The 24,863-nt window shown below is 46.7% G+C and overlaps 1 protein-coding gene and 1 long non-coding RNA gene across 5 annotated transcripts in view; one reads left to right on the top strand and one right to left on the bottom strand.

The window, feature by feature from the left end:
* Positions 1 to 24,863, bottom strand: part of ZNF541 (zinc finger protein 541) — a 46,562-nt gene that overhangs the window by 19,606 nt on the left and 2,093 nt on the right. For 2 of the 3 annotated variants that reach the window (XM_077847070.1, XM_077847062.1), the window contains exons 3-9: positions 13,665 to 14,068; positions 9,123 to 9,366; positions 5,673 to 7,509; positions 3,663 to 3,721; positions 2,456 to 2,615; positions 2,061 to 2,234; positions 842 to 1,166 (exon numbers count right to left, since the gene is read on the bottom strand). In XM_077847070.1, coding sequence (XP_077703196.1) covers positions 842 to 1,166; positions 2,061 to 2,234; positions 2,456 to 2,615; positions 3,663 to 3,721; positions 5,673 to 7,509; positions 9,123 to 9,366; positions 13,665 to 13,971 — 3,106 coding nt within the window. In that variant the 5' untranslated portion in view covers positions 13,972 to 14,068. Of the gene's footprint in view, positions 1 to 841; positions 1,167 to 2,060; positions 2,235 to 2,455; positions 2,616 to 3,662; positions 3,722 to 5,672; positions 7,510 to 9,122; positions 9,367 to 13,664; positions 14,069 to 14,152; positions 14,336 to 24,863 lie in introns of all 3 variants that reach the window. The other variant, XM_077847078.1, reaches the window with a different exon arrangement.
* On the top strand, positions 19,598 to 24,838 carry LOC144283255 (uncharacterized). 2 transcript variants are annotated; one of them, XR_013351711.1, is made up of 4 exons: positions 19,598 to 19,716; positions 20,219 to 20,339; positions 20,460 to 20,730; positions 24,518 to 24,835. It is a non-coding gene; the product is annotated as an uncharacterized LOC144283255 (long non-coding RNA). The 2 variants fall into 2 exon arrangements; XR_013351712.1 differs by having other exon boundaries at positions 19,628 to 19,716; positions 20,215 to 20,339; positions 24,518 to 24,838.

Genomic DNA, 24,863 nt, shown 5'->3' with positions numbered 1-24,863 from the left:
TCTATGACCTGGCAATTGCACTCTTGGGGGTATTCGCAGGAGAAATGAAAACATACATCCAACAAAAACCTGTACGTGAATATTCATGAGCGGCATTATTCACAATAGCCAAAAGGCAGAAACCACCCAAATGCCCATCAACTGATGAATGGATAAATAATATGCAGTTATGTTCAGACAACAGGATGTTATCTGGGCGAAAAAGGAAAGAAGCACGGACACATCCTATAACATGGATGAACATGGATGCTAGTGAATAAGCTAAACACAAAATGTTACCTACTATGTAATTCCAGTTGTACAAAATGTCCAGAAAGGGCAGATCCATAGAGAGAAAATGCAGATTAGAGGTTGCTCAGAGCTGGGGAGATGGGGGCTGCGGAATGCGCGTGTGATGCATGGATTCGGTGCTTCTTCTGGGGGTGATCAAAAAGCTCTAAAATTAGATTGTGTGATGGGTGCAGAACCCTGTGAATATACTAAAAAAATGCTGTATACTTTAAAAGGGTGGTTCTCATGGTATGTGAATTCTATTTCAGCAACACTGTTAAAAAGTACTTATAGGGCCCAGGCAGAAGGGTTGTCAGGCTACACAGTTTCCAGATTTTCTTTCTAGCTGTAACACTCTAAATATCTAGAAGGTTAAAAAAAAGTATCTAGAAGGTTGCTGGTCCCAGATGGTCCTGGGATACCTCTGAACAGCAATGGCACTCATAGTCGGGCACAGCCACAGACCAGAGAGAAATCTCTGGACCAAATATGGCAGGAGGGAATGGACCTGGCCCATAGCAGGCCAACCGCATGCTGAGCAGAGATTGTAATAATGCCCAGCCTCACTCACCAAGCATGTTGCTGATGAGTTTGTCAGGCCCGGCGTGAACGGAGGTGGAACAGAGGGTGTTGAAGTACAGCCCAGAGCCCTCGCGGATGGGGCTGAGCATGGGGGGTGGTGTATAAGGAGAGCACTGGAACAACCCCTTCAGGAGGCGGTCCACCAGGAACACTGGGGACCTCAGACAGCTCTGGTGGCATCCTCCCAGGCCCAGCTCCCCTAATGAAGAGGGTGCGGGAGGGATGGACAGTGACTTGGGCTGGGGGCGCTTCTTCCGCTTCCTGTGTTGGCTGCTCTCCTTGCTGTCTCTCTCTTCCCCATCCTTCTCTTGTCCCTGGAGAAGAAGAAGAGAGTTCAGAATGGCATGGGAGTACTGGAGACCACCCGCCCCACAGCTCTGTTTTTGGGATAGCAGGACAGTGGGCAGAGAGTACAGACTCCGGAGACTCAGGGACATGTGACCACGCCTGGCGCCCTCAGAAAAGGAAGCCAAGCAGGGCTACTATGTCTGAGCCATACCCCAGATCCTAACTAAGCCTGGTGACATTCGAGGCTGGAGCCCTCCCATGCATCTGTGCCCTCAAAGAGGCCTTGACACAGAGGAATGTGCAAACAGGGGAGGCTGGTTTCAGTTGTTAAAAGCCCTGGCCCGCACAGAGTGGGGGCCAGAGACAGTGCAGCCATATCACAGAATAAGAAACAGCAACAGGTCCTGTGAGACGGGCAAGGCATCCGTGCACCTCATCCACCAAGGCTAGCCTGGGCTTGCCTGGTGGGATCCTCCAGTAGAGGCTGGGGAAACTGGTCACTTGAAATTACAATGCTCTGTCTCACCTCCATGCAGTCCCTCCTCTCTGCCAGGCCTACTCCTCCTCTCCTCCATGGTTCAGCTGCAACACACCCTCCTCCAGGAAGACCTCCCTGATCTCCTCAGGCTGAGTCCCTGGGGCCCCTCTGGGATGCTCTCAGCTCCCTGCGCTCTGGGGCATCACTGTTTGGGGACAGGTCCACTGACTCTACCGGACTGGCAGGCCCAGGGCTGTCATGGTCACCAAGTCCACAGGCTGGCACCAGGGAAGCTCAGTGGATGTTAATGACTGATTGAACATGCAAACCAAGCTTCCTGAGACTCAGACATTTTTTTGATGTTTGGTTTGTGCTTTCCCTTGCCGCTTCCACCGGCAGGTAGGGGAAGCAGCAGGAAGGAAGTGGACTGACCAGCACCCACCTTGGCAGCGCTCCCAATGGGTCGGGTTGCTGGAGCTACAGGTGCAGACACAGGGATCGCCAAAGGAGCTGCAGCTGTGTTGTCCAAGGACTTCTTAGCCCCTGGGGGACTCTGCCCGTCCCCCTCTGGCCTCAGCACCTGTCTCAGTGGCTTGCAAAACTCCGTGCCAAACACCTAAATGCAGAAGACAGAAGGCTCTTTCAGATTCCCAGTAGGCAGGACAGGAAGAGCTGCTCTGGCCTGAAGCGCCGGACAGCCCTGACTCCTGGAACCCCTGCCCAGGCTTCCCCCAGGGGGACAGCTGCATCCTGAGATAGATGACATCCAGGCACCTACTCCCCAAAAAGCCTGCCAGAAACCCTGAAAGCAAGAACCTACTGCGCGCGCCCCTTCACCTGCTGCTCCTGCTTCCCTCGAGGTGATGGCCACTGGTCGCTGTGAAAACACATGTGGCTGCTCAGCCCTTTCTCTGTATAAAACATCTGGCTGCAATTCTTGCAGACATAAGTGCTCCTTGGCTCTGCCCAGTCTGCAGGGCCCCCATTTTGCTGGTTACTGTGAGGAGACATGGCAGGAGGGAAGAACAGGAGAATGGGACTCTGTCCCCATCACTAATTTCCTTTTGTTTTTTTTCTTTTTCATTTTTAAGTCTGATCCACTGATAACTCTTGAACCCTAAGAAGCAGAGACAGGATACCACAAATCTTCACAGCCGGGTGCATACCTCTTCAAGACTAAAGCAAAAGCAGAAGTGTTCTGTAGTTTTTAGGGTATAGATCCTTTACCTCTTTGGTGAGGTTTATTCCTAGGTATCTTATGCTTTTGGGTGCAATTGTAAATGGGATTGACTCCTTAATTTCTCCTTCTTCAGTCTCACAGTAAACTGTGTGGAGGTTCCTCAAAGAGTTAAAAATAGATCTTCCCTACGACCCAGCAATTGCACTGCTGGGGATTTACCCCAAAGATACAGATGCAGTGAAACACCGGGACACCTGCACCCCGATGTTTATAGCAGCAATGTCCACAATAGCTAAACTGTGGAAGGAGCCTCGGTGTCCATCGAAAGATGAATGGATAAAGAAGATGTGGTTTATGTATACAATGGAATATTCCTCAGCCATTAGAAACGACAAATACCCACCATTTGCTTCAACGTGGATGGAACTGGAGGGTATTATGCTGAGTGAAATGAGTCAATCGGAGAAGGACAAACATTATATGGTCTCATTCATTTGGGGAATATAAATAATAGTGAAAGGGAATAGAAGGGAAGAGAGAAGAAATGGGTAGGAAATAACAGAAAGGGAGACAGAACATAGACTCCTAACTCTGGGAAACAAACTAGTGGTGGTGGAAGGGGAGGAGGGCAGGGGGTGGGGGTGAATGGGTGACGGGCACTGAGGGGGGCACTTGACGGGATGAGCATTGGGTGTTATTCTGTATGTTGGCAAATTGAACACCAATAAAAATAAATTTACAAAAAAAAAATAAGACTAAAGTATCCAGAACTCGGGTGACCCAGGGTCAGGGCATAAAGGCCACCTGAGGAATCTGAGGGGCTGAGCTCCCCCAGGGTGTGCAGGGCATGGCTTCTGAACTTACCATCCACCTGCCACACTCTCCTCCTTCAGCGGATGGGGGAGCCGGTAGATATTTCCACCCTAAAGATGAAAATACATGTAAGCCAACATGTTGGAAAGGAGGTATACAAGAGCTACAACTGTAAAACTCTGAGAAGAAAGCATAGGTGTGATTCTTCATGACCCTAGAGGATGCACTGGTTTCCCAGATAAGACCAAAACAAAAAGACAGAACTGACAAATCTGACTCCATCAAAATTTCTAAGTGCTGTGCTTCAAAGGATACCATCAAGAGAGTGAAAAGACAATGGTAGAATGGGAGAAAATCACAGCCAGTCACAGGCCTGGCAAGGGATTGTATTCATGATATATAAAGAACTGATATACAGCTCAATAAGAAAAAGTCCAATAACCCAATTTAAAAATGGGCAAAGGGTCCAAAAGACACTTAGTGTAAAGGATTTACAAATGGGGGGCAGCCCGGTGGCTCAGTGGTTTAGTGCCACCTTCAGCCTGGGGTGTGATCCTGGAGACCCGGGATTGAGTCCCACGTCAGGTTCCCTGCATGGAGCCTGCTTCTCCCTCTGCCTGTGTCTGCCTCTCTCTCTGCCTCTCTCTCTCTCTCCGTGTCTCTCACGAATAAATAAATAAATAATCTTTTTTAAAAAAGATTTACAAATGGCCACTGAGCACATGAAAAGATGCTCAGTGGCATTAGCCACTGGAGCAAAACAAATCAAAGCAGTGATGCAATACCACATCACACCTAGGAGGATGGCTGGGATACAAAAACCTGGAGAACCACCAGGGTTGGTGAGGATGCAGAGAAAGCAGAGTCCTCCTATACTGTGGGTGGGGATATTAAATGGCGTGGCCACTTTGGAAAAGTCAGGTAGTCCCTCGGACGGTTAAGCACAGAGTTGCCTTATGACCTAGAAATTGCACGCTTAAGCATTTCCTAAGAGAAATGGAAACCTATGTCTGAATGGAAACTTGTGTACAGATGTTCACAGCAGCACTATTCCCAATGGCCAAGAAGTGGGAACAACCCAAATGCCAATTGATGAATGGATTAACAAAACGTGATGCGTCCATACTGTGGAATATTACTCAGTTGTATAAAAGAGCAAAGCACTGACAGGTGCTAGAACACAGACAAAACTTGAAAATACCACACCAAGTGTAAGAAACCAGACACAGAAGGCCACATAGTGTATGACTTCAACCACGTGAAATGTCCAGAAAGGGCAAACCCATAGACACAGGTAGATTCATGGTTGCCAGGGGTCGGGAGGGATGGAGAGATTGGGGGGACAATTCAGGGTACAGGGCTTCTGTTTGGGGTGATGAAAACGTTTGGCAAAGAGTGGTAAGGGATGTACAATCCTGTGAATATACTGAGAGCCACTGGAGAGTACACTTCAACATGGTGAATTAAATCATGTGTGCTGTCAAAAAAAAAAAAAAAGAGAGAGAGAGAGAGAAGAAAAAGACAGCTCTGGGGTGACAGGAAGTGTGCTGGACCCCGGGCCGTCACAAGGAAGGATGGCCCACCTCTCTGCACCCAGACCTGGTGGATGCCACCCACAAGGACGGAGCTACCATTCCACAAGCGCTGGCTGGCATCGGGACCGAGACTCCCACCAGGAGAGGCAGGGCATCGTGCGCAGGAACATTTACGGGGGCAGAACTCTACCTTTATGGTCCCTGAAGAATTTAAGGAGGGCAATCCAAAAGGAAGTGAGAGGCAAAAAGCAAGCCAGCAGAAAAAGCTCAGGGGGATGGGGTGGGAAGGGAAGGATCTTTGACAATGCTGAAGACCTCATTCTGGCTCTTTCGGGGGAGGGGGTGACAGGAAGAGCCACAATCTCTGCAAATCTGCTCTGGAGGAGGATCCCCAAGGATCAAACACAATGCCTGGCCAACCAATAGGTGCAGAAGCAAGTCACACATGGGACGCAGGAGACTCTGGCCTGGGGCCTGGACAGGTGGGTCAGAGGTTGGGGGTGGCATGAGGGCAGGGCCCACGTACCTGGATTCTGTTGAATATGGTCAGCTTGGACTTGGAGTCCTGGGGTGGCTCTGCTGGTGGTCCAGCTGATGAGAAGGAGGCCATGGCTACCTGGCTTGGGGAGGCCGTGCAGCACATATCCATTTTCACCTTCTCCTTTCTGAAGCCTGAGAAGCGTTGGGACCTAGGGTTGCCGGAGAAGAGCCTGTAGCCTCCGCCCCGGGTGCAGGCCTGGCTCTTTTCGCCTTTCCCGGCTCCCAAAGCTGGGCCATTCTCCGCCTGGGCCTGCTTCCCAGGGAGCGGGGCTCCGAGGGTCTCCTCCCCACCTAACTGGGTCTGCCGGGGGCCCCCGGGGGAGAAGATGTCCCCCAAGTCCAAGGTCCCTTTAGTGGATCTCAGCTGCTTGGCTAGAGAGGAGATGTCTGGATTCCCAGGAGGGTCCAATGATGCCGCTGTGAGGGGCAGCGGAGCAGTGGCCACCTTTGGTCCTCCCTTGGTGTCCCGTCTGGTGCCGCCCGGAGAGGCCTCTCTGGGGAACCCTGGCGTGGTTTTCTTCCTGCGGCCTGGGGACCCCTCTGGCTCCGGGTATCCAGGGCCAGCATGGAGAGAGTCAACAGGAGTTGCTGGTGGTGGGGGCTGCTGCGGCCATGGCCCCGGCAGTGGCTTCAGGGCAGCCTGCTTGCCCTCGGGCCCCGGCAGCTGGGAGAAGATCCGCTGGGACTTGGCAATCATTTGGAACACCTGCATCTGCTCGTGGCTCACCAGAGACTCCTGGGACTTCAGGAACAGCTGCCGGAAGAGTGGAGTGGCATCCGATGGGAGCCCGCTGGGCTTCTGGGCATCTGGGAGGCTGGGCTCCCCGGGGTTCTGCCGCAAGAAGGAGTCGCAGTCAAACTTGCTCTTCTTGGAAACCCAGGAGTCGTCTTCTCCGCCAACATATCTGGGGTCCCCTGAGGCTTCCCCAGGTGCCTTCAGGAGTGTGGCAGGGAAGGGCAACGCGTCCTCCAGACTGGGGCCTGAGTTGGGCAAGGGTTCCCCCACGGGGGAGGTGCTGCTGGGGCCAGGGGCTGACTCGCAGCCCTCCCGAGATGGCACTGACGGGGGCTTGTGGACCATGAACACATTGTTCCCTTTGTTCTTGGGGCAGCCGGGCAGGTTCCGGAGCCACTGGAAGTTGTGGCTGGCTGGCTGGGAACTGGTGGGGACCGTCTGGCCTCGGAACAGAGGCAGGCAGGCAGGTAGGGGGCCACCCTCAGGCCACCCCTCCAGGGTGGGCGGCACTGGGAGCAGAGGGGGCTCAGACTCAGCCAGGTCAGTGCCCCCATTCTCCACTGCTCTTGAGTGGACGGCTGTGAACATGGCTGCAGCAGGCTCCTTCCTTGGGGGACGAGGCTCTTCCGGAACGTCAATGCCCGGGTTTCCAGGGGCCACTGGGATGCCACCTGGGGTGCAGGAGGAGGGCCCGGAAGAGGGTGCGCAGGGACAGGCTGTGTTCCTCCCCTCACTGCCATCTGAGGGCCCCGCGGCGGCCGGGCCGGGAGAAGGGATCTTCTGGTGGACGATGCTGCTCACAATACAGCGCAGGAGGTCTCGGTTGGGCAAGAGGGAGCTGGGGGACCTGGCTTCTGGGGGCACCAGAGATCGCAGGCCAGCGGGTGGAGGCTGGCTGGCCCCCTCGTGGGCGTGGGGGGAGTCCCCACAGGCTTCCTCTTCTGGGGGGGCTTCTTTTAGGATACACAGACCATGCTGGACCTCGTAGTGCCGACGTAGGGAGCGGTAGTCACAGTAGCTCTTGCTGCAGCCCTGCTCGATGCACACGAAGGGCTTGGTCTTCTGGTGGGTGAGCATGTGCCCAGTCCTGGAGTCACACGAGAGAAGTCAGTCAGCAGGTTTCTCAGCTGCCCCTTACCACACACAGAACCCCAGGTGTGTCCCCAGGGGGTGGCGGTGCATCCATCCCATCAATCAGAAGCTACACTGAGCCTCCCTGAGGAAAGACCCAGGCAGCCACTCTTATGGGCAAAGCAATGCAAGGGGTGCTCCCCTCCCTCACCTTCGAGCAAAACCCTTATATGAGGGGAAAAAAATCAATGAGAGCCAGATTGGAGTTCCCCAAAGTGAGTTCCCAAGGAACACCAGTCCTCCAGAGTCACTCCCTGAGGACGTGGGCTCAGCTGGCAAGGAAGTTTTGAAAAAAAAAACACCATTTGCTCCTTGGAGGTTCAGCGTAGCAAATTTAAAAGCTATATAGTGCATAGAGAGACATCTCTTTAACCTCCCATATCTCTCAAACCTATGTGCCCACAGAACCATTTATTTAAACAGCCCCTCCTAGCATCCTTGAGGACCAAGGTTCTGCAGGACACAGTGAAGGAGATGCTATCTTCAGGATAACCATTCCCTTAGCCAAAGAAGCCTTTGCCTTCCCATAGCACTCCTCTAAGGAGACAGCTACCTGGAACCCACTCCAGCAAAAAAAAAAAAAAAAAAAATTACAGATGCCCATCAGTAAAAACTTTCTAGCAGTCAAATGTGCCTTCTGTAATTTCTGCAATTATAAATGAATACAAATATGTACTACATCTATATCATACTTCTATGTACATTAATATATTCTAAGTCTTGCTCTGGGTTCCCAACAGCCCTCCCCTGGATGGTCTAATCAACATGACACATGGGGTATCTCCAGTAAATAATACAGCCCTTCCTCAAAGGCTGGCCTTGGCCTCCATCTGAGGGCAGCTGCAGAGGAGGAGTCGGGAGATTCCATTTCTAGCCCCAACCATAGTTAGGTGCATCCTAAAAATGCAAGGATTTGCCATCTACCACTGGCAAGTCTCTTAGTTTGAAAAAAGTCTGCCTTTCCTGCCTCATTAGCAAGAAAAGCTCATGATTTTCCAAGATACTGAGAACAAAGGGAATTCTGGCTAACTCTTAAAGTGGGCTTTATTTTTTACATCATGAGTTTAGGAGGGCAAAATGGAGTTAAAAAAATTAATGCTCCACTAACATATTCTATAAACAGGCATTTCAGAATCTCTCAGGCCCCTGAGTTATTCCCATCCACACTCCTCATGAGACGCAGATCCATTCTCCTCGGACACCTGCCAGGGCCTCCAAAACATTTCTCTCTAAAGTTAGCCCAATTCCCTGTGTGACAAAATTCTTTTGGGAGTGAGCCCTTATGTGTCCTGAAACCCACAAGGGTCCTGCCTGCAGAATTGAGGCAGTGATTTCCTCCCTGGTGTGAACATGGGGGCTGGGAAAAGTGATCTGCTCTGGGAGGAGCGAGCCCTGGGCTCAGGAGCACTGGCAGTGGGAGAAGAGAGGTACATCTGCACATGGGGTCACAGCCATCTTGGGAGTGGGAGGGGACCCCAGCTGAGGGCAGGCCTGGTTGCCTGGGAGGGCGTTAAGGGAAGTGGGAGCATGCCCACTCCCCACTGGCCCCTTGACCGTGCTCCCACATACAGGTGGTCCTGGCGCTTGAAGGCCTTGCTGCAGATTTTGCAAACGTGCTTCCTTTCCTGGCTGTGCGTCAGGTAGTGCTTGCTAAGGGAGCTGGCGCTGCTGAACACCTTTCCACAGAGGCTGCAGTCCAGAAGCGGGTTCTGGGGGGAAGTGTGCTGCCGCTTGCCTTTCCTGGTACTCCCACAGGTAGCCCTGCCTCCTTCATCAGCCTCCTTAGGCATCTTGAGCACGCCAAGGCCCAGGTCTAAACAGAGGGAGAAAGCACAGGTTACAGACATGTGGGGATGACAAAGGGCATGGCTAAGGCACTCGGCAAGTCTTGGGGCCATGACCCACTGGGGTCAGGACAGCGTCTTCCAGCTTCAGCCACCTTGGGCATAGAGAAAAGGATGCGAAAGAGAAGAGATCCCAGCCAGGCCATGCAGAGGGACAGCAGCTGTCTGAAGCACTCCTAGGACATGGAGGTGAGGAGGTGACTGACCAACATGGGCCAGGCCACCCATGGTGCTCTCAGAAGGCCAACCCAGAAAAATACAATCTAAAGCCTTAGGAAAGTATAAATCCTTTCTTCCAGCCAATTCCACCTCTGGGATCTTAAAGTAAAAATATACAGATTTATACAAAGAAGTAGCTGGCAAAGTAGTTAACAGCAGCACTGCCTGGATTCCCTTTAGACACAACCTAACATTTGATAAAAGGGCACACAGGTGACTGCTTGATGGTCTGAGTGGTCTAGAACAGCATTTAAGATAAAACTATAGGGGATCCCTGGGTGGCTCAGCGGTTTGGCACCTGCCTTTGGCCCAGGGCGTGATCCTGGAGTCCCGGGATCGAGTCCCACGTCGGGCTCCCTGCATGGAGCCTGCTTCTCCCTCTGCCTGTGTCTCTGCCTCTCTCTCTCTCTCTATGTCTATCATGAATGAATAAATAAAATCTTAAAAAAAAGATAAAACTATGGAAAAACATCCAACACAAATGGACGTTCACGCCGCGCTACTCACTGAGAAAACAGCAACCTGCTACAAAACACAAAAAGACAAATAAATCTGAATAGAAAACAAGCTGAGAGAATGGCATATACTGGTAGGATTGTGGGCCTCTTCTTTTACTCTTTTTGTGTATTTGAATGCATTTGCATTTCCATGTTTTCTGTGTCCCTCTGGGTAAAATGATAAAAGGTATGTTTAAAATCATTCACCTGAGGAATGGGAGGAAGGGGGTTCGTCAATTATTCCAGGGCCAGTGAGTAGGGAAGGAACAGACTGCTTCTGCTTTGTTCCAAGGGACAGAGATAGGTTTGCTTTCCTCCAGACTAAAGAGAAGCTGATTTCAAATCACTGGAAATGCAGGGGCCATGGATGCGAGGACTCTGCAGGCTCCTGCTATTCCCAGCATTCCCCTCCTCGCACTCATGGACACTCCACAATCATCTATTGGACAGACCAACAGTGGAAGATACTCCTGCTCTTTAGAGTGGTCCTCAAAATGGATTCAGACTGCCTCATGAGATGGCAAGTTCAGAAACCTCCACTTCTCTGGGGTGCTGCCAGGGGCAGGACCCAAAAATCCAAGGGCCCAGGGCTCAGTTGGTTAAGCATCTGCCTTCAGCTCATGTCATGGTCCTGGGGTCCTGAGATGGGAGTCCCACATAGGGCTCCCTGTTCAGCAGGGAGTCTGCTTCTCCCTCTCCCTCTGCTTGAGCTCTAACAAATAAATAAAATTTAAAAATAAATAAACCAGAAAACCAAATGTTGCAAAAATTTGACAAGGACACTGAAAATCAGGCAGAGGCACTGGCCTGAGAAGCTGCCTGATGCTCACAGAAGTCAGTGTTACAAATATGTTATAAAACGGTGTATTGGGATGCCTAGGTGGCTCAGTGGTTGCATGTCTGCCTTAGGCTCAGGGCATGATCCCGGAGTGCTGGGATTGAGCCCCACATCGGGCTCCCTGCATGGAGCCTGCTTCTCCCTCTGTCTGTGTCTTTGCCCCTCTCTGTCTCTCGTGAATAAATAAATAAAATCTAAACAAAAGAAAAAACGGTGTATGTTCTCTGACAGGCAAACCTCCTTGAAGGAATATGTTCAAAGAACGTGGCCAAAAAAGGAAACTCAACACATAAAAAAGTTGTTCACAGAAACGCAAACAGTCTAAGAAACAAGAATACAAAGAGCACGATGGAGTAATTTATGATGATGAGGGAAGACCTTTATGTAAGAAAGCAAATACACTACTTTTAAAAAACCTCAAATTGGGATCCCTGGGTGGCGCAGCGGTTTAGCGCCTGCCTTTGGCCCAGGGCGTGATCCTGTAGACCCAGGATCAAATCCCACGTCAGGCTCCCGGTGCATGGAGCCTGCTTCTCCCTCTGCCTGTGTCTCTGCCTCTCTCTCTCTCACTGTGTGCCTATCATAAATAAATAAAAATTTAAAAATAAAAATAAAAATAAAAAAATAAAAAACCTCAAATTGCATCACATATTCACTGCCCCTGAGCAAAACCATGTTTTTCTGAGTGCCTTCAGTCATGTTTTTCAAAATCTACGTGTGGGAGCCAGACTGGGGAGCTTTCCTGATGTTACTTTTCTCTATTTCCTAAGTTTTCATTAGTAACTGTGTACTATTTTCCTAATTGGGAAAATGAATACAAGTGTTACACTGGCCTGAAGTTAAGCTGGAGAAGTATAAGGAGTTAGAATTTAATGTACAGTGGACTCCTGTTTTTATGAGATATAAAAAAAATTCAAGTTTAAAATACATTAGGAAAGGGGATCCCTGGGTGGCTCAGCGGTTTGGCGCCTGCCTTTGGCCCAGGGCGTGATCCTGGAGTCCCGGGATCGAGTCCCACGTCAGGCTCCCGGCATGGAGCCTGCTTCTCCCTCCTCCTGTGTCTCTGCCCCTCTCTCTCTCTCTCTCTATCATAAATAAATAAATCTTTAAAAAATAAAATAAATAAAATAAAATAAAATACATTAGGAAAAATGAACTAGGTTAATGATTTGTGGGATACCTGGACAGCTCAGTGGTTGAGCATCTGCCTTTGGCTCAGGGCATGATCCCGGGGTCCTGGGACAGAGTCCTGTAGCAGGCTCCCCAAAGGAAGCCTGCTTCTCGCTCTGCCTATGTCTCTGCCTCTCTCTTTTATGAATCAGTAAATAAAATAAATTTTTAAAAAAAGGTCGGTTAATGATTTGTAATGCACGGACAGGGACACAGACCCCCATGAAAACCTAATGAAAGCCATGGTTTCTCTGTTCAGCAAAATGCACCCATATTCACACTACCAGCATTTTTCAGGTAGCTCCTGTGGCCAGGGCTAGGCACCTAATCCCATATTCCCTGGGGTTGGCCCAGTGCCTAAACACTGCACATGTCCCATGATTCTAGGATTTTGTGTCAGCTATCACTCCAACATAGTGATAAGGCTGACCCTTAGTCTACTGCGTCTTGTGTGGAGAGGAGGCTTCATGAGTTTTTCATTTTAGCAAGTTTTCAGGACATTTCCTGAGCTGCTTATCCTGACATTAACATCTGTTCTGCAGAGCCATCATGGACGTGGTGCTCCGTGCATGTGGTATGAATTAACTATCGAAAAGCTCTGGCTCAGTCAACCCATCTAAGCTACTTACCCAAGAACCCAGGAAAAGAGTTAGCAAAAATCTAATTTGGGGCACCTGGGTGCCTCAGTTGGTTGAGTGTCTGACTTCTGATTTTGGCTCAGGGCATGATCTCGGGGTTGTGAGATTGAACACGGAGTCAGGCTCAGTGGGGAGTCTCCTTGAGATTCTCTCTCTCTCTCTGCCCCTCCTCTTATGTGCTCTATTAAAAAATAAATCTTAAAAAAATTTTTTAGGTCGGATTTATCTTGTAAAGGAACCCTGAAAGCAAACCAAAAAACCAAATGAAAATTGCACCAGGGCCTTTCGCCATTCCATCAGCTCTCCTTTTGCTCCTCTGCTGTTGAAGAGAGAAACTTAGAACTAAATCAATGGACTGTCAGGGATGAACTCTATTGTTATGGATGAAAATACCATCTGTCCCATGTTTTACAGTCCACACAGTGCTTTTACATACATTTCTTCTCTTGCTTTTTACTGCTATCACTCTGAGGCGAAGCAGAGTGGGCATTATCATCCCCCCACTTCACGGATGAAGATACTGAGTCTGGGGAAGGTTAGACAGCCAAGTGGCAGACAGACAGGATCCCAGGGCATTCTGAAAATGTGAAAGGGGCCTCTGAGATGTAATTGGTAGGGAAGTCTCCTGTGAACTCAAAGGTCTGCCCACATCACACACAAGATTAGGACATTCAGAAACGGCCAAGTTTCTCAACATTATTTCTTAGGATCAGTATTCAGTTTCCTTGACTAGAACACTGGAAACAATTCCCAAGTTAAAAAAGAAAGTGATTGTCCCCTGTTCCCTATTCACCTGTGGAAGGTAAATATTTTCTTATCCACTCCGTGCAGAAGCAATCTCATAGTTGGCCACCAGGGTTTTCACACAGCCCTGTAGGCCCTCGGACCCAGGTGGACAGCCTCACCTTGTAAGGAAGCCTGAGATTCCGGATCTGCATACTCCTCCAGCAGCTTCATGGAGTCACTGTCCTTCCCGGAGTACAGGGACAGGGTATCTAAGTTGTCCTCCAGTGCCTCACTGGGCATGTCAGGCGTGGGGAGGCTGGAGTCCAGGTCCAAACCACTCAGGCCAGCATAGAGCAGGTCACGTGTGCTGGGACCCAGATCCCGGTTGAGGGTGTCGCTGCAATTGAGTCCCTGGCTCTCGGAAAACGAAGGGAGATGCATCTCTGGAGGAAGGGCACCCTCGTCCCCAAGGCTGTACTGGTCCATGGCTCTCCACTGCCAGGTCTTGGCTAAGACCTACTCTCCAAACAAGCAAGGCCGTGTAAGGAGTCAGGGAGGAAAAGCTCTTGTTGATGTCTAATTCCTAAAAATGAATGAGGAGGAATTAAAATTATGAGATGGCAATACAGCATGGTGGATAAAGCGCGGACTTGGAATTCAAACAGACCTGTGTTTGGGTCTGTTCTCTGCCACTTAACAGCCATGTGAATGTGGGCAAGTCACTTAAGCTCCACGAGCCCCAGTTTCCTCATCTGTAAACTGGGCATAGAGTACCTCCATCATAAGGTTGTTGTAAGTAATAAATGAAAGGATTTCCGGCAACATGGACAGAACTGACCTCTTTCTCCAGCTATAAACACAGAGAAATATGACAGAAGATAATTTTTAATATATAGCCAAGCTCAAGAGACAGGTAAAAACCCCATGTGCCAGCAGCAATGAGAAAACTTAAAGAAGGGGTACCTGGGTGGCTCAGTTGGTTAAGTGTCTGCCTTTGGCTCAGGTCGTGATCCCAGGGTCCTGGGACTGAGCCCCACAATGGGCCCCCTGTTCAGTGAGGAGTCTGCTTCTTCCTCTCTCTCTACTCTCCCCCTGCCAGCTCATGCTCTCTCTCTCAAATAAATAAAATCTTCAAAAAAAAAAAAGATAAAAGAAAAAAAAAAGAAAAACTGCACACAAGCCTAAAGAGGTACTCCAAGAATTAGGAAGGAAATAGGGTGATGAGAGACAATAAAACCTAGCATGAGAAAAAGAGTAAGTCAGTATGGGACAAGAACAAATTTTTTTTTTAAAGAAACTAGTGAAACTTGCATGAAGACATTTAAATTCAAAGCTCACTGGAAGGGTTAAGCAACAGAAAAACAGTGCTGAAGAGAGAAATAATAAACTGGCAGAGCAATCTGAGGAAATTCCCCTAGAACTCAGCACAGAGAGATAAAGAAATGGAAAATACGAATGAGAAGCTGAGACAGTACAAATGGAGAAGCAAATGCAAAAAATTAACAACGTCCAATAGACATCCCAGAAAGAGGAGAGAATACAGAAGACACTACATCCTTTTTTTTTTTTTAAGATTTTATATTTCAGTAATCTCTACACCCAGCGTAGGGCTTGAACTCAGCCCCAAGATAAAAAATCACAGGCTCCCTCAACCAAGCCAGCCAAATGATCTGGAAAACATGGCATCTTACAGAGATATTGGAGGAATTTCCAGAATTGCAGGGATACAGGGTCCCAGACTTAAAGCTCCTAATTCTTAAAGATACATGGTTAATGACTAACCACTGCAAGGCAGAGCAGGGGGAGAAAAAATGAATTCACTCAACACACAGCAGTAGAACCACTCATCACTAAAGACAGAGAGAAAACCCTAAAAACTACCAGAAAGAAGAGGGAGACAGCCTACCAAGAGACGATGACTAGCCTGATGGCAAATATCTTGGAAGAACGGAGGCTAGGAGACAAGGAATAACACCTCCAGCAAATAATGGAAGGGGGAGAGCCAGCACAGAACTCCACATGCAGGAAAACTAGTATTAAAGAGGGCACAACAATGACCCTTTCAGACAAGGCATACGAAATTGCTCATACAGGAGCCCTGGGTGGCTCAGTGGTTGAGCATCAGCTTTGGCTCAGGGGGTGGTCCCGGTCTGGGGATTGACTCCAACATCAGGCTCCCTGTGGGGAGCCTACTTCTCCCTCTATGTGTCTGCCTCTCTCTGTGTGTCTCAGGAATAAATAATCTTTTTTTTTTTTTTTAAAGAAGTTGCTCATAGACCTCAGTTCAAAGACTAATATGGGGGATCCCTGGGTGGCTCAGCAGTTTAGCACCTGCCTTCAGCCCAGGGTGTGATTCTGGAGACCCAGGATCAAGTCCCACATCAGGCTCCCCATATGGAGCCTGCTTCTCCCTCTGCCTATGTCTCTGCCTCTCTCTCTCTGTGTCTATCATGAATAAATAAATAAAATCTTGGAAAAAAAGACTAATATGGGTTTTGAATCATTTGGAAATGAAAAGACAATGATTAACTCTGTACTTTATGTATGCTAAAAGAATCTAAGTGTAACTACCTAAAAAAAAAGGAATAAACTACGTAACATCTGAACTAGTATTTATCCCACTCCCCAAAAAAGAGAAAAAAGACTCAAATTACCAAAATTCAAAATTAAAGTGGGAACAAAAATAGAGATTATAAGGGTTACTACAAACAACTGCATGCCAAAAAATTAGGCAACTTCAAGATAAATGGGCCAATTCCTAAAAAGACACAAGTTACCAAACTGACTCAAGAGGAAACAGACTCTCTGCATAGCCCTATGGGAAGGAAAAAGATTGAGCTAATAATTTAAAAACTTCACACCCATGCCACTGCAGAAACAATGAAAAAATCAACTTTATTGGAACTCTGGAAAACAGTCAAAGGTTTGCAGCAAACAAATGGACCCTCAGCAAGACAAAGGTGAATGAAACCTGGTAGGAGGACGCTGTGGCATTTTAACCTACTTCTGTCTCATCACCCACACTACCCCCACCCCTAGTAGTGGTTCTGAAGACAGAAACCACATTCTGGTGGAATCTTCTGGTACAGAAGGGAACAGAGATAATCTTGTTCTCACATTGCTGAGCTTGTCTGTCTTGACCTGTCAGATGGCTCCTGAAGGGAGGATACAAAGGTCTTACCTGGATTTTGCCTAACCTGGAACTTCCTCAGGGCACAGCCACAGGGATGACATTTGTTGAAAATGTCAAAGGCAATATTGTACACCCACAATTAATATAAACGCATGTTAATTATACTTCAACTCAATATGCTCAAAATAAATAAATAAAAACAATGAAGCAGGTGCTGCAGCCCAGGGCAAAGGATATCGATGAGGCCAAGAACAAACATGCCACTGAAAGCCAGGGAGGAAGAGCTGGACAACGGGAGGCTTTGAAGAGGAAGGGCTTCAAAAAGCTTCCACGCCAGCAGTTTCTTACAAAGCTAAACATGGTCTCGCCATACAGTCCAGCCATCACAGTCCTTGGTATCAATCCCAGTGAACTGGAAACATATGTCAACATAAAACCTGCACACAGAAGTTTATAGGAGCTCTCTTCATAGCTGCATACATCTAGAAGCAACCAAGATGTCCTTTAATAGGAGAATGGATAACCAAACTATGGCACATACATACAATAGGATGTTATTCAGCAATAAAAAACAAGGAGCTATCAAGCAACAAAAAGACATGGAAGAACCTTAAATGTGTGTTGCTAAGTGAAAAAAAGCTGGTCTGAAAAGACACATTCTATGATTCCAACCATATGGCATTCTGGAAAAGGCAAAACTATAGAGACACTAAAAGACTGGTGGTTGCCAGGGTTCGAGGGGAAGGAGGAGGGGTGAATAAGTAAAGCACAGGAAGGACTTTGAGGGGAGTGAGGCCATTCTGTGTGATTCATGTAACAGTAGTTACGTGACATTATACATTAGCCAAAACCCACAAATTACACAACACAAAGAGTGAATCTTAATGTAACCATGGACTCTAATTAACTAAAAATAAAATAAATTAAATTACATAAGTAAAAACCATCCACATTATTTTAGGGAATTGAGAAGGCCATGTGCCCAGGGCAGGCACATGCTCAGAAAACACTCACGAAGGCTCTAAGCTCTCACCTCTGGGTGACCTTGTCTGTGAAAGCAGGAAGTAAAGGTGAAGGCAGAGATGTAACTCCCACTGAGTGCAGAAGTTACACTCACACAGAGCCCAAGTGCAAAGACTGGGAGATACATTTGGGCTCCAGGCATTTAAGGAAATCTTTGCCAAATCTTAGCTGACCACAAACTAACAGAACACAGACTTCGCTGACCACACATGACAAAGAATATAGTCTACAAAAAGAGTCTACAAAACATTCTAACCCGTAAGCAGTAGCAGTAACAAATGCTAGGGTAGGGGAAAGGAAAATCTGATTCCAAGAGTCACCATGTTATAATATTCAAAATGTTCACTTTCTCAACAAAAAAATTACAAGGCAGAGAAACAAAGTGTGACTCAACGAGAGGGCCAACCATTTCATACAAATGATGGAATCAAACAGTATTAGCTTTTTACATCTGGCTGCTTTCACAAAGAATAGCATTTTCAAGGTTAATCCACACTGCAGTGTGCACAATTACTTCATTACTTTTCAAGGACAGATAATATTCCACAGTCTGCAGATAGCACATTTTCTTCATTCATTCATTGATAGGCATTTGGGCTGTTTCCATTTTGAGCTACTACGAATAATTCTGTCCTCACCTAAACTTTGAGTAAATGTTGATGACCTGCTGATAAAAAAATCTGGTGGATCCTAGAATAACTGGAGTTTAGGTCTAGATTCCTAGACTATTGGTTTCTACTGTTCTAAAACATTCTTTCTGTGTTGAAATGTAATAGAACAGCTGTGCCCACAACACCTGCACTTCACATCATGCATCTATACCTGTGTGTCTATGTGTGGAGCCTATCGGGGGAACTCAAAAGGTGAATACAGGCCCACAAGAGTACAACTCTAGATCTAAAATACGGGGGTAAATCGATGCAAATACTATATTTTAAGTAAACTTCAGTGGCTCTGGGGCAGCACCTGGTAACCAAATCATTAATTCTGCATCCACACCTACGATGACTCGAGTAAATATAATAAATACTGTAAAGAGTAACAGATGAGTTCAGGTTTGCCCACCAAATGAGATCTAGGACACTGTGGCATTGTCAGAGCTTTTTGGGTTTCTAAATTGCAAAGATGGGAGTGCGGACCATAGAAATTTTTATTCTGAGGCAAAATGAATTTTTCTGCCTATTCTGAAGTTTCTTGTACAGTTCTGTAATAAACTCTCTTCAGTACTCCAAGGAGGAAAGAAGCCATCTCTTTTTGTAAATTCTAATAATAAAAACAAACCAATAAAATAAAATAGCATTGTTTAAACCAAATATGAAGTAATATTTCATAAAATAAAATATGAAGCATTTTCTCCTTCTCAGGTATCACACTAAGAGCTTTCCATGCATTAATTCACTCACTTTACAACCCAGAGGTAGGTGCTTTATTACCTCCATTGTAGAAAGAAGGAAAGGGATTGATTCTGAGACACTAAGTAATTTGTCCATAGTCACATGCCTAACAAGGAGTTGAGCCATACCCTAAACCCAGATATTCTGACTTTACAGTTGTATTCTTACCCACTACACCATACTAATTCACCACAAATAAATTTACACTGCATTACACCAATTAATCTAGAAAGCACGAAAGGTGCCAGATAAGGGCAGAAATCCCCACAGGCCTAACCACCTGCTTCCCAGCATACTCCCAGAGTCCACAGAGAAAACTGGTCTTATTACCACTTGGGGCAGGCAAGCCTGAAGTCCAAAGGCCATGTTTTGATATTTACATCCTTTCCAGTTAGTAAAGCAAAACCCCCTCAGCCAATATTGAACTTGCTCTTGTTCTGTCAACAGAGAAATTCAATTCAACAAGTTTTAGCACCTTCTATGTACAGGGCTCCCCGATAATCCCTGTGGGGCAGGGTTTGTGGTCACTTGGAACCTTACAGGCATTCCCAATTCTTTCCAAGAATTTTCTAATTTTGTGCTTTCACTTGGAGAATAACCTAAGAGAAGAAAATCAGTCTGTGTGGATTACTGGTTTACTACCTTATAACCCAGTACTACTATTTGATTTCAACACCCAGGGTATGCTTATAATCGCACCAATACCAAAAAAGGATGATTTTAATTGCCACAGGCTAATCAGAAGAGGACAGAGGTGGATTGAGCTCCTAATAATGCCTTTGGGGTCACCTAAAAGCCAAAAGACATCGTGGTACAAACAGAGGTCTTACAGTTGTAACTGAGAGGAAAGAGATGGGGGACCTAGGACATCACAGGGTCTGCTAAACCCACAGCAGGATGGTGCAGCAGTCAGTAAGATGTTTGTTTCAAAGCTATTCCGTTTCATCAAAATAGCACCCCACCCACTAAACTCATGTTTGTAATTTGAATTACACTGGTTTAGTTGCCTTGTTTTACATTTCATTTGCAAATTGATTTTGGCTTTATAGTGCCACAAAAACTGTAAGCTTTAGAAACATATGCCTTGTTTTATCATCGTTTATGCCTTGTTTAATAGTTTAAAAAACAATTTAAGCCAACGCTTGGGAGCCAAAGCAATTTTAATGTTTTTCTTTTAAGAAAGGCATGTCATTCTATGACTGGTGGGAGCAGGAGCAAACAGTGATTCTCCTGTGAAATGCTACAGCCTCTTGGGAAATTAATCTGCCATTTGTTCTAGCCTGCAGCAACAGGTACACAAACAGGTAAATAACATTTACCGAGTCATTGTTTGGATGGAAAGGGACAATCTTAAACACTTAACTGCTTCTATCAAGATGTTTTATTTCACCGGTAGCTAATCTGATTATTTTTCTTTTTGTCAGCAAGTCGAAAAATCTGTCAGATTTTTTTTGGACACAGCATCGCTGTCCAAAAGATTTTTGTGTGCTGATGGAAATGGTCTAAATCTGCACTGTCCGGTGGCAGCCACTAGCCCTGAGCAGCTAACAAGTGCCTAGAAATGCAGGAGATGCAACCGAGGAACTAAATTATCTATTTTATTGAGCTTTTGTTAAATTTAAATTTACATAGCTACAAGTGCTTAGCAGCTATCATATTGGACGCTCACCACAGATCTGGAGACTTTTCATTGAAGTAAGGCTTTACAACTTCTATTTAAGAATCTTTTTTTTTTAATTTTTATTTATTTATGATAGTCAGAGAGAGACAGAGAGAGAGACAGAGACATAGGCAGAGGGAGAAGCAGGCTCCATGCACCAGGAGCCCGACGTGGGACTCGATCCCAGGTCTCCAGGATCACACCCTGGGCCAAAGGCAGGCGCTAAACCGCTGCGCCACCCAGGGATCCTCTCTATTTAAGAATCTTGAGGGGAAGGGGCACCTGCCTGTCTCAGTTAAGCGTATGCCTTCGGCTCGGGTCACGATCCCAGGGTGCTGGGATCGAGTCCCATGTCGGGCACCCTGATCAGGGGAGAAACCGCTTCTCCCTATTCCTCTGCTACTCCCCTTGCTTTGCTTGTGCACTCTCTCTCTCCGTCAAATAAATAAAATCTAAAAAAAAAAAAAAAAAAAAGGAAAAAAGAATCTTGAGGGGCACCTGGGTGGCTCAGTGGTTGAGCATCTGCCTTTTGCTCAGGTTTTGATCCTGGAGTCCTTGGATTGAGTCCCACATCAGGCTTCCCACAGGGAACCTGCCTCTCTGTCTCTCTCATGAATAAATAAAATAAAATCTTTAAAAAAAAATCTTGAAAAAGGAGTACCTGGCTGGCTTAGTCAGTGGAGGGTGGGATTCTTGGGTCTCCCTGCCACGAGTTCAAGCCTGTGTTGGGCACAGATCCTACTCCAAATAAATCAATGAGTTCTAGTATTAAAAAAAAAAAAAAAAAAAAAGATCTGAGGCTCTGTCAACCCTGAGTCCCTGTTCCTGAAAAGAAGCAACTGGCTGGAGCTGAGAAGTGCTGCTGCTTAGGACAGAGTAGGCACTCTCCAGTTTGCCAGAGTCCTCACCACTGCCTAATCTCTCACACCCTCCCTACCTTACTCATTTATATGCCCTGCTAGGCCCCTGGAGACCTCTTCCTTTATGACTGATTTGTACAGTTTCCCTTGACCAGCCTCTCTTTACTCAGCTTTACTGAATGAAACCTTTCAACATCAGGCTGAAGGGGCCCCTTCCAACATCTGAAGTCTGAGACTACCTCTCCCTCCATCCAGATGCCATAAGCACCTGTCTGACAGGTCACTGAACGCTTAACCTCAGACGGCTTCAGAGTCTAATTCTGTCTCAGGTTCTTCTATTTTCCCCAGACCACAAGCTCTAGGATAGCTGTTCCTCTGCCTCTGTGTCCATACTTCTCATGGCATCTTGCCCAGCACAGAACTATCTCCGATCAGAGAAAGCTCTCTGCGTTCCTTTCGCTATTGAGGGAGAGGATTCCACTGGGCCACCTCTTTTCCTCTTTAAAAAAATGCCCCAGCCTACTATTCTGTCTGGTTTTCTTTCTTTCATTTTTTCCCCTCAAGCACCATCTTCTCCTTTCCCTCTCTGCATCAATGTTACAGGGAGACAATGATCATGTCCGAGTAAGGTCAGATTGTTGGAAGCTGGGAAATATGAGAGACTTGCAGCTTCTACCCCAGCTATGCAAGTCCTTGCCTTGTTTTCCTACTCCAAACATTATCACAACTATAGTCTTGTTTTGTTTGGCCTACACAGTGCTTTTTGCAACAGGGTTAGTCACCAACTTTTTTTTTTTAAAGATTTTATTTATTCATGAGAGATATGCACACACACAGAGAGAGAGAGAGAGAGAGGCAGAGACACAGGCAGAGGGAGAAGCAGGCCCCACTCAGGGAGCCCAATGCAGGACTCGATCCTGGGACTCCAGGATCACGCCCTGGGCCGAAGGCAAGCGCCAAACCACTGAGCACCCAGGGATCCCCTTTTATAAATATTTTATTTATGGGCATCCCGGGTGGCTCAGTGGTTTAGCATGTGCCTTCAGCCCAGGGTGTGATCCTGGAGACCCGGGATCGAGTCCCACATCGGGCTCCCTGAGTGGAGCCTGCTCCTCCCTCTGCCTGTGTCTCTGCCTCTCTCTCTCTCTCTCTCAAGAATAAATAAATAAAATCTTAAAAAAATTTAAAAAAACAAAGATTTTATTTATTTATTCATGAAAGACACACAGAGAGAAGCAGAGGCACAGACAGAGGGAGAAGCAGGCTCCCTGTAGGGAGCCTGATGCAGGACACGATTCCTGGACAGGGAGGGATCATGCCCTGAGCCAAAGGCAGATGCTCAACTGCTGAGCCACCCAGGCGTCCCATTCACCAACTTTTTTTTAATGGGGAGATTTCAACTAGATATATTAATTTCTGGCTTTTCTTGAAAATTATTAGATTTTGCATTTCATGATAGTTATTAGTAGGACAGAGATGAGGGATAACTGCCATTTCTGAACAGATGTTCCCAAAGATCCTTGCTTTCTTCCTGTCTGGCCCCTATAATTATGATCAATATAGATACCAACAATAGCAGCACACACTTGAGGCTTTGTCCTATGCCAGGCACTCCTGGAATCACTTATGGATTATCTAATTCCCACAACACTCCTTTGAGGCACATCCTCTGTTCTTAACCGTTTTTACAGATGAGGTAAATAAAGCCCAGAGAAGTTAAGTAACTGCCCAAGATCAAGGTTAGAATTCAACCCCGGGTATTCTGATGTCAAAACCGTCACATGTAACCACTCATCTATGGTAGGATTCCACACCTGAGACTGGGACTCCTGCCCCATGTGCCGTACGTCCTTTCCTAAGCCGAACAACCAAAGAACACTCCCTCCCTTGATAATGTAACCATTATAATTTAAACCATTAGGGTAACTCATCTCTTCTGCTCATTAAAAGAACAGATTTACAGCTCACATTAAGAACTAGATAGAAGGAAAAATTAACAAGGCAGGAAACAACAAATGTTGGAGAGGATGTGGAGAAAAGGGAACCCTCTTACACTGTTGGTGGGAATGTGAACTGGTGCAGCCACTGTGGAAAACTGTGTGGAGGTTCCTCAAACAGTTAAAAATATACCTGCCCTACGACCCAGCAATTGCACTGTTGGGGATTTACCCCAAAGATACAAATGCAATGAAACGCTGGGACACCTGCACCCCGATGTTTCTAGCAGCAATGGCCACGATAGCCAAACTGTGGAAGGAGCCTCGGTGTCCAACGAAAGATGAATGGATAAAGAAGATGTGGTTTATGTATACAATGGAATATTACTCAGCTATTAGAAATGACAAATACCCACCATTTGCTTCAACGTGGATGGAACTGGAGGGTATTATGCTGAGTGAAGTAAGTCAGTCGGAGAAGGACAAACATTATATGTTCTCATTCATTTGGGGAATATGAATAATAGTGAAAGGGAAGATGAGGGAAGGGAGAAGAAATGTGTGGGAAATATCAGAAAGGGAGACAGAACATAAAGACTGCTAACTCTGGGAAACGAACTAGGGGTGGTAGAAGGGGAGGAGGGCGGGGGGTGGGAGTGAATGGGTGACGGGCACTGGGTGTTATTCTGTATGTTAGTAAATTGAACACCAATAAAAAAAAAAAAAAAAAAAAAAAGAACTAGATAGAAGACAAGGAGGAATCAGAAAACTATGACTATGCTTTCTAAGAAAATTTCTCACATAGAATTAACTAAGGGAGGAAAAGAGACCTCAAGCCTTCTCATTCCAAAAGCTGATCCTAGCATAAAATACAAATAAGCATTAACATCTAGAACAGCAGGTTTTCCAAGTGAGGCGGATGGGGGTGGGAAACCTGGGGGGTCCTCAGAGTCTTGCAGGGATTCTTCGAGTCAAAACTATTTTCATAATAATATTCAGACATTACCTGCCTTTTTCATTCTCAGTGAGACTTTCCAGAAGCTACAGGGAATATCTCAAAAGGCTGAATGCAGAAGCAGAAATAAGATTCTAGGTGACTCTAAAAAGGTAAGACAATGCCACTATTCTCACGAAATTTCTTTCTGAAATATCATCTTTCAAAAAATATTTAAAATAGTCAATTTTGTTAACATAATAAGCTTATCACTTATTTTTAAATGAATAAGTAGGGATCCCTGGGTGGTGCAGCGGTTTGGCGCCTGCCTTTGGCCCAGGGCCTGATCCTGGAGACCTGGGATCGAATCCCACGTTGGGCTCCCGGTGCATGGAGCCTGCTTCTCCATCTGCCTATGTCTCTGCCTCTCTCTCTCT

This window comes from Canis aureus, chromosome 1 (genome assembly GCF_053574225.1).
Source record: "Canis aureus isolate CA01 chromosome 1, VMU_Caureus_v.1.0, whole genome shotgun sequence".
NCBI lineage: Eukaryota > Metazoa > Chordata > Mammalia > Carnivora > Canidae > Canis > Canis aureus.
This window is presented reverse-complemented; position numbering and strand designations above follow the sequence as displayed.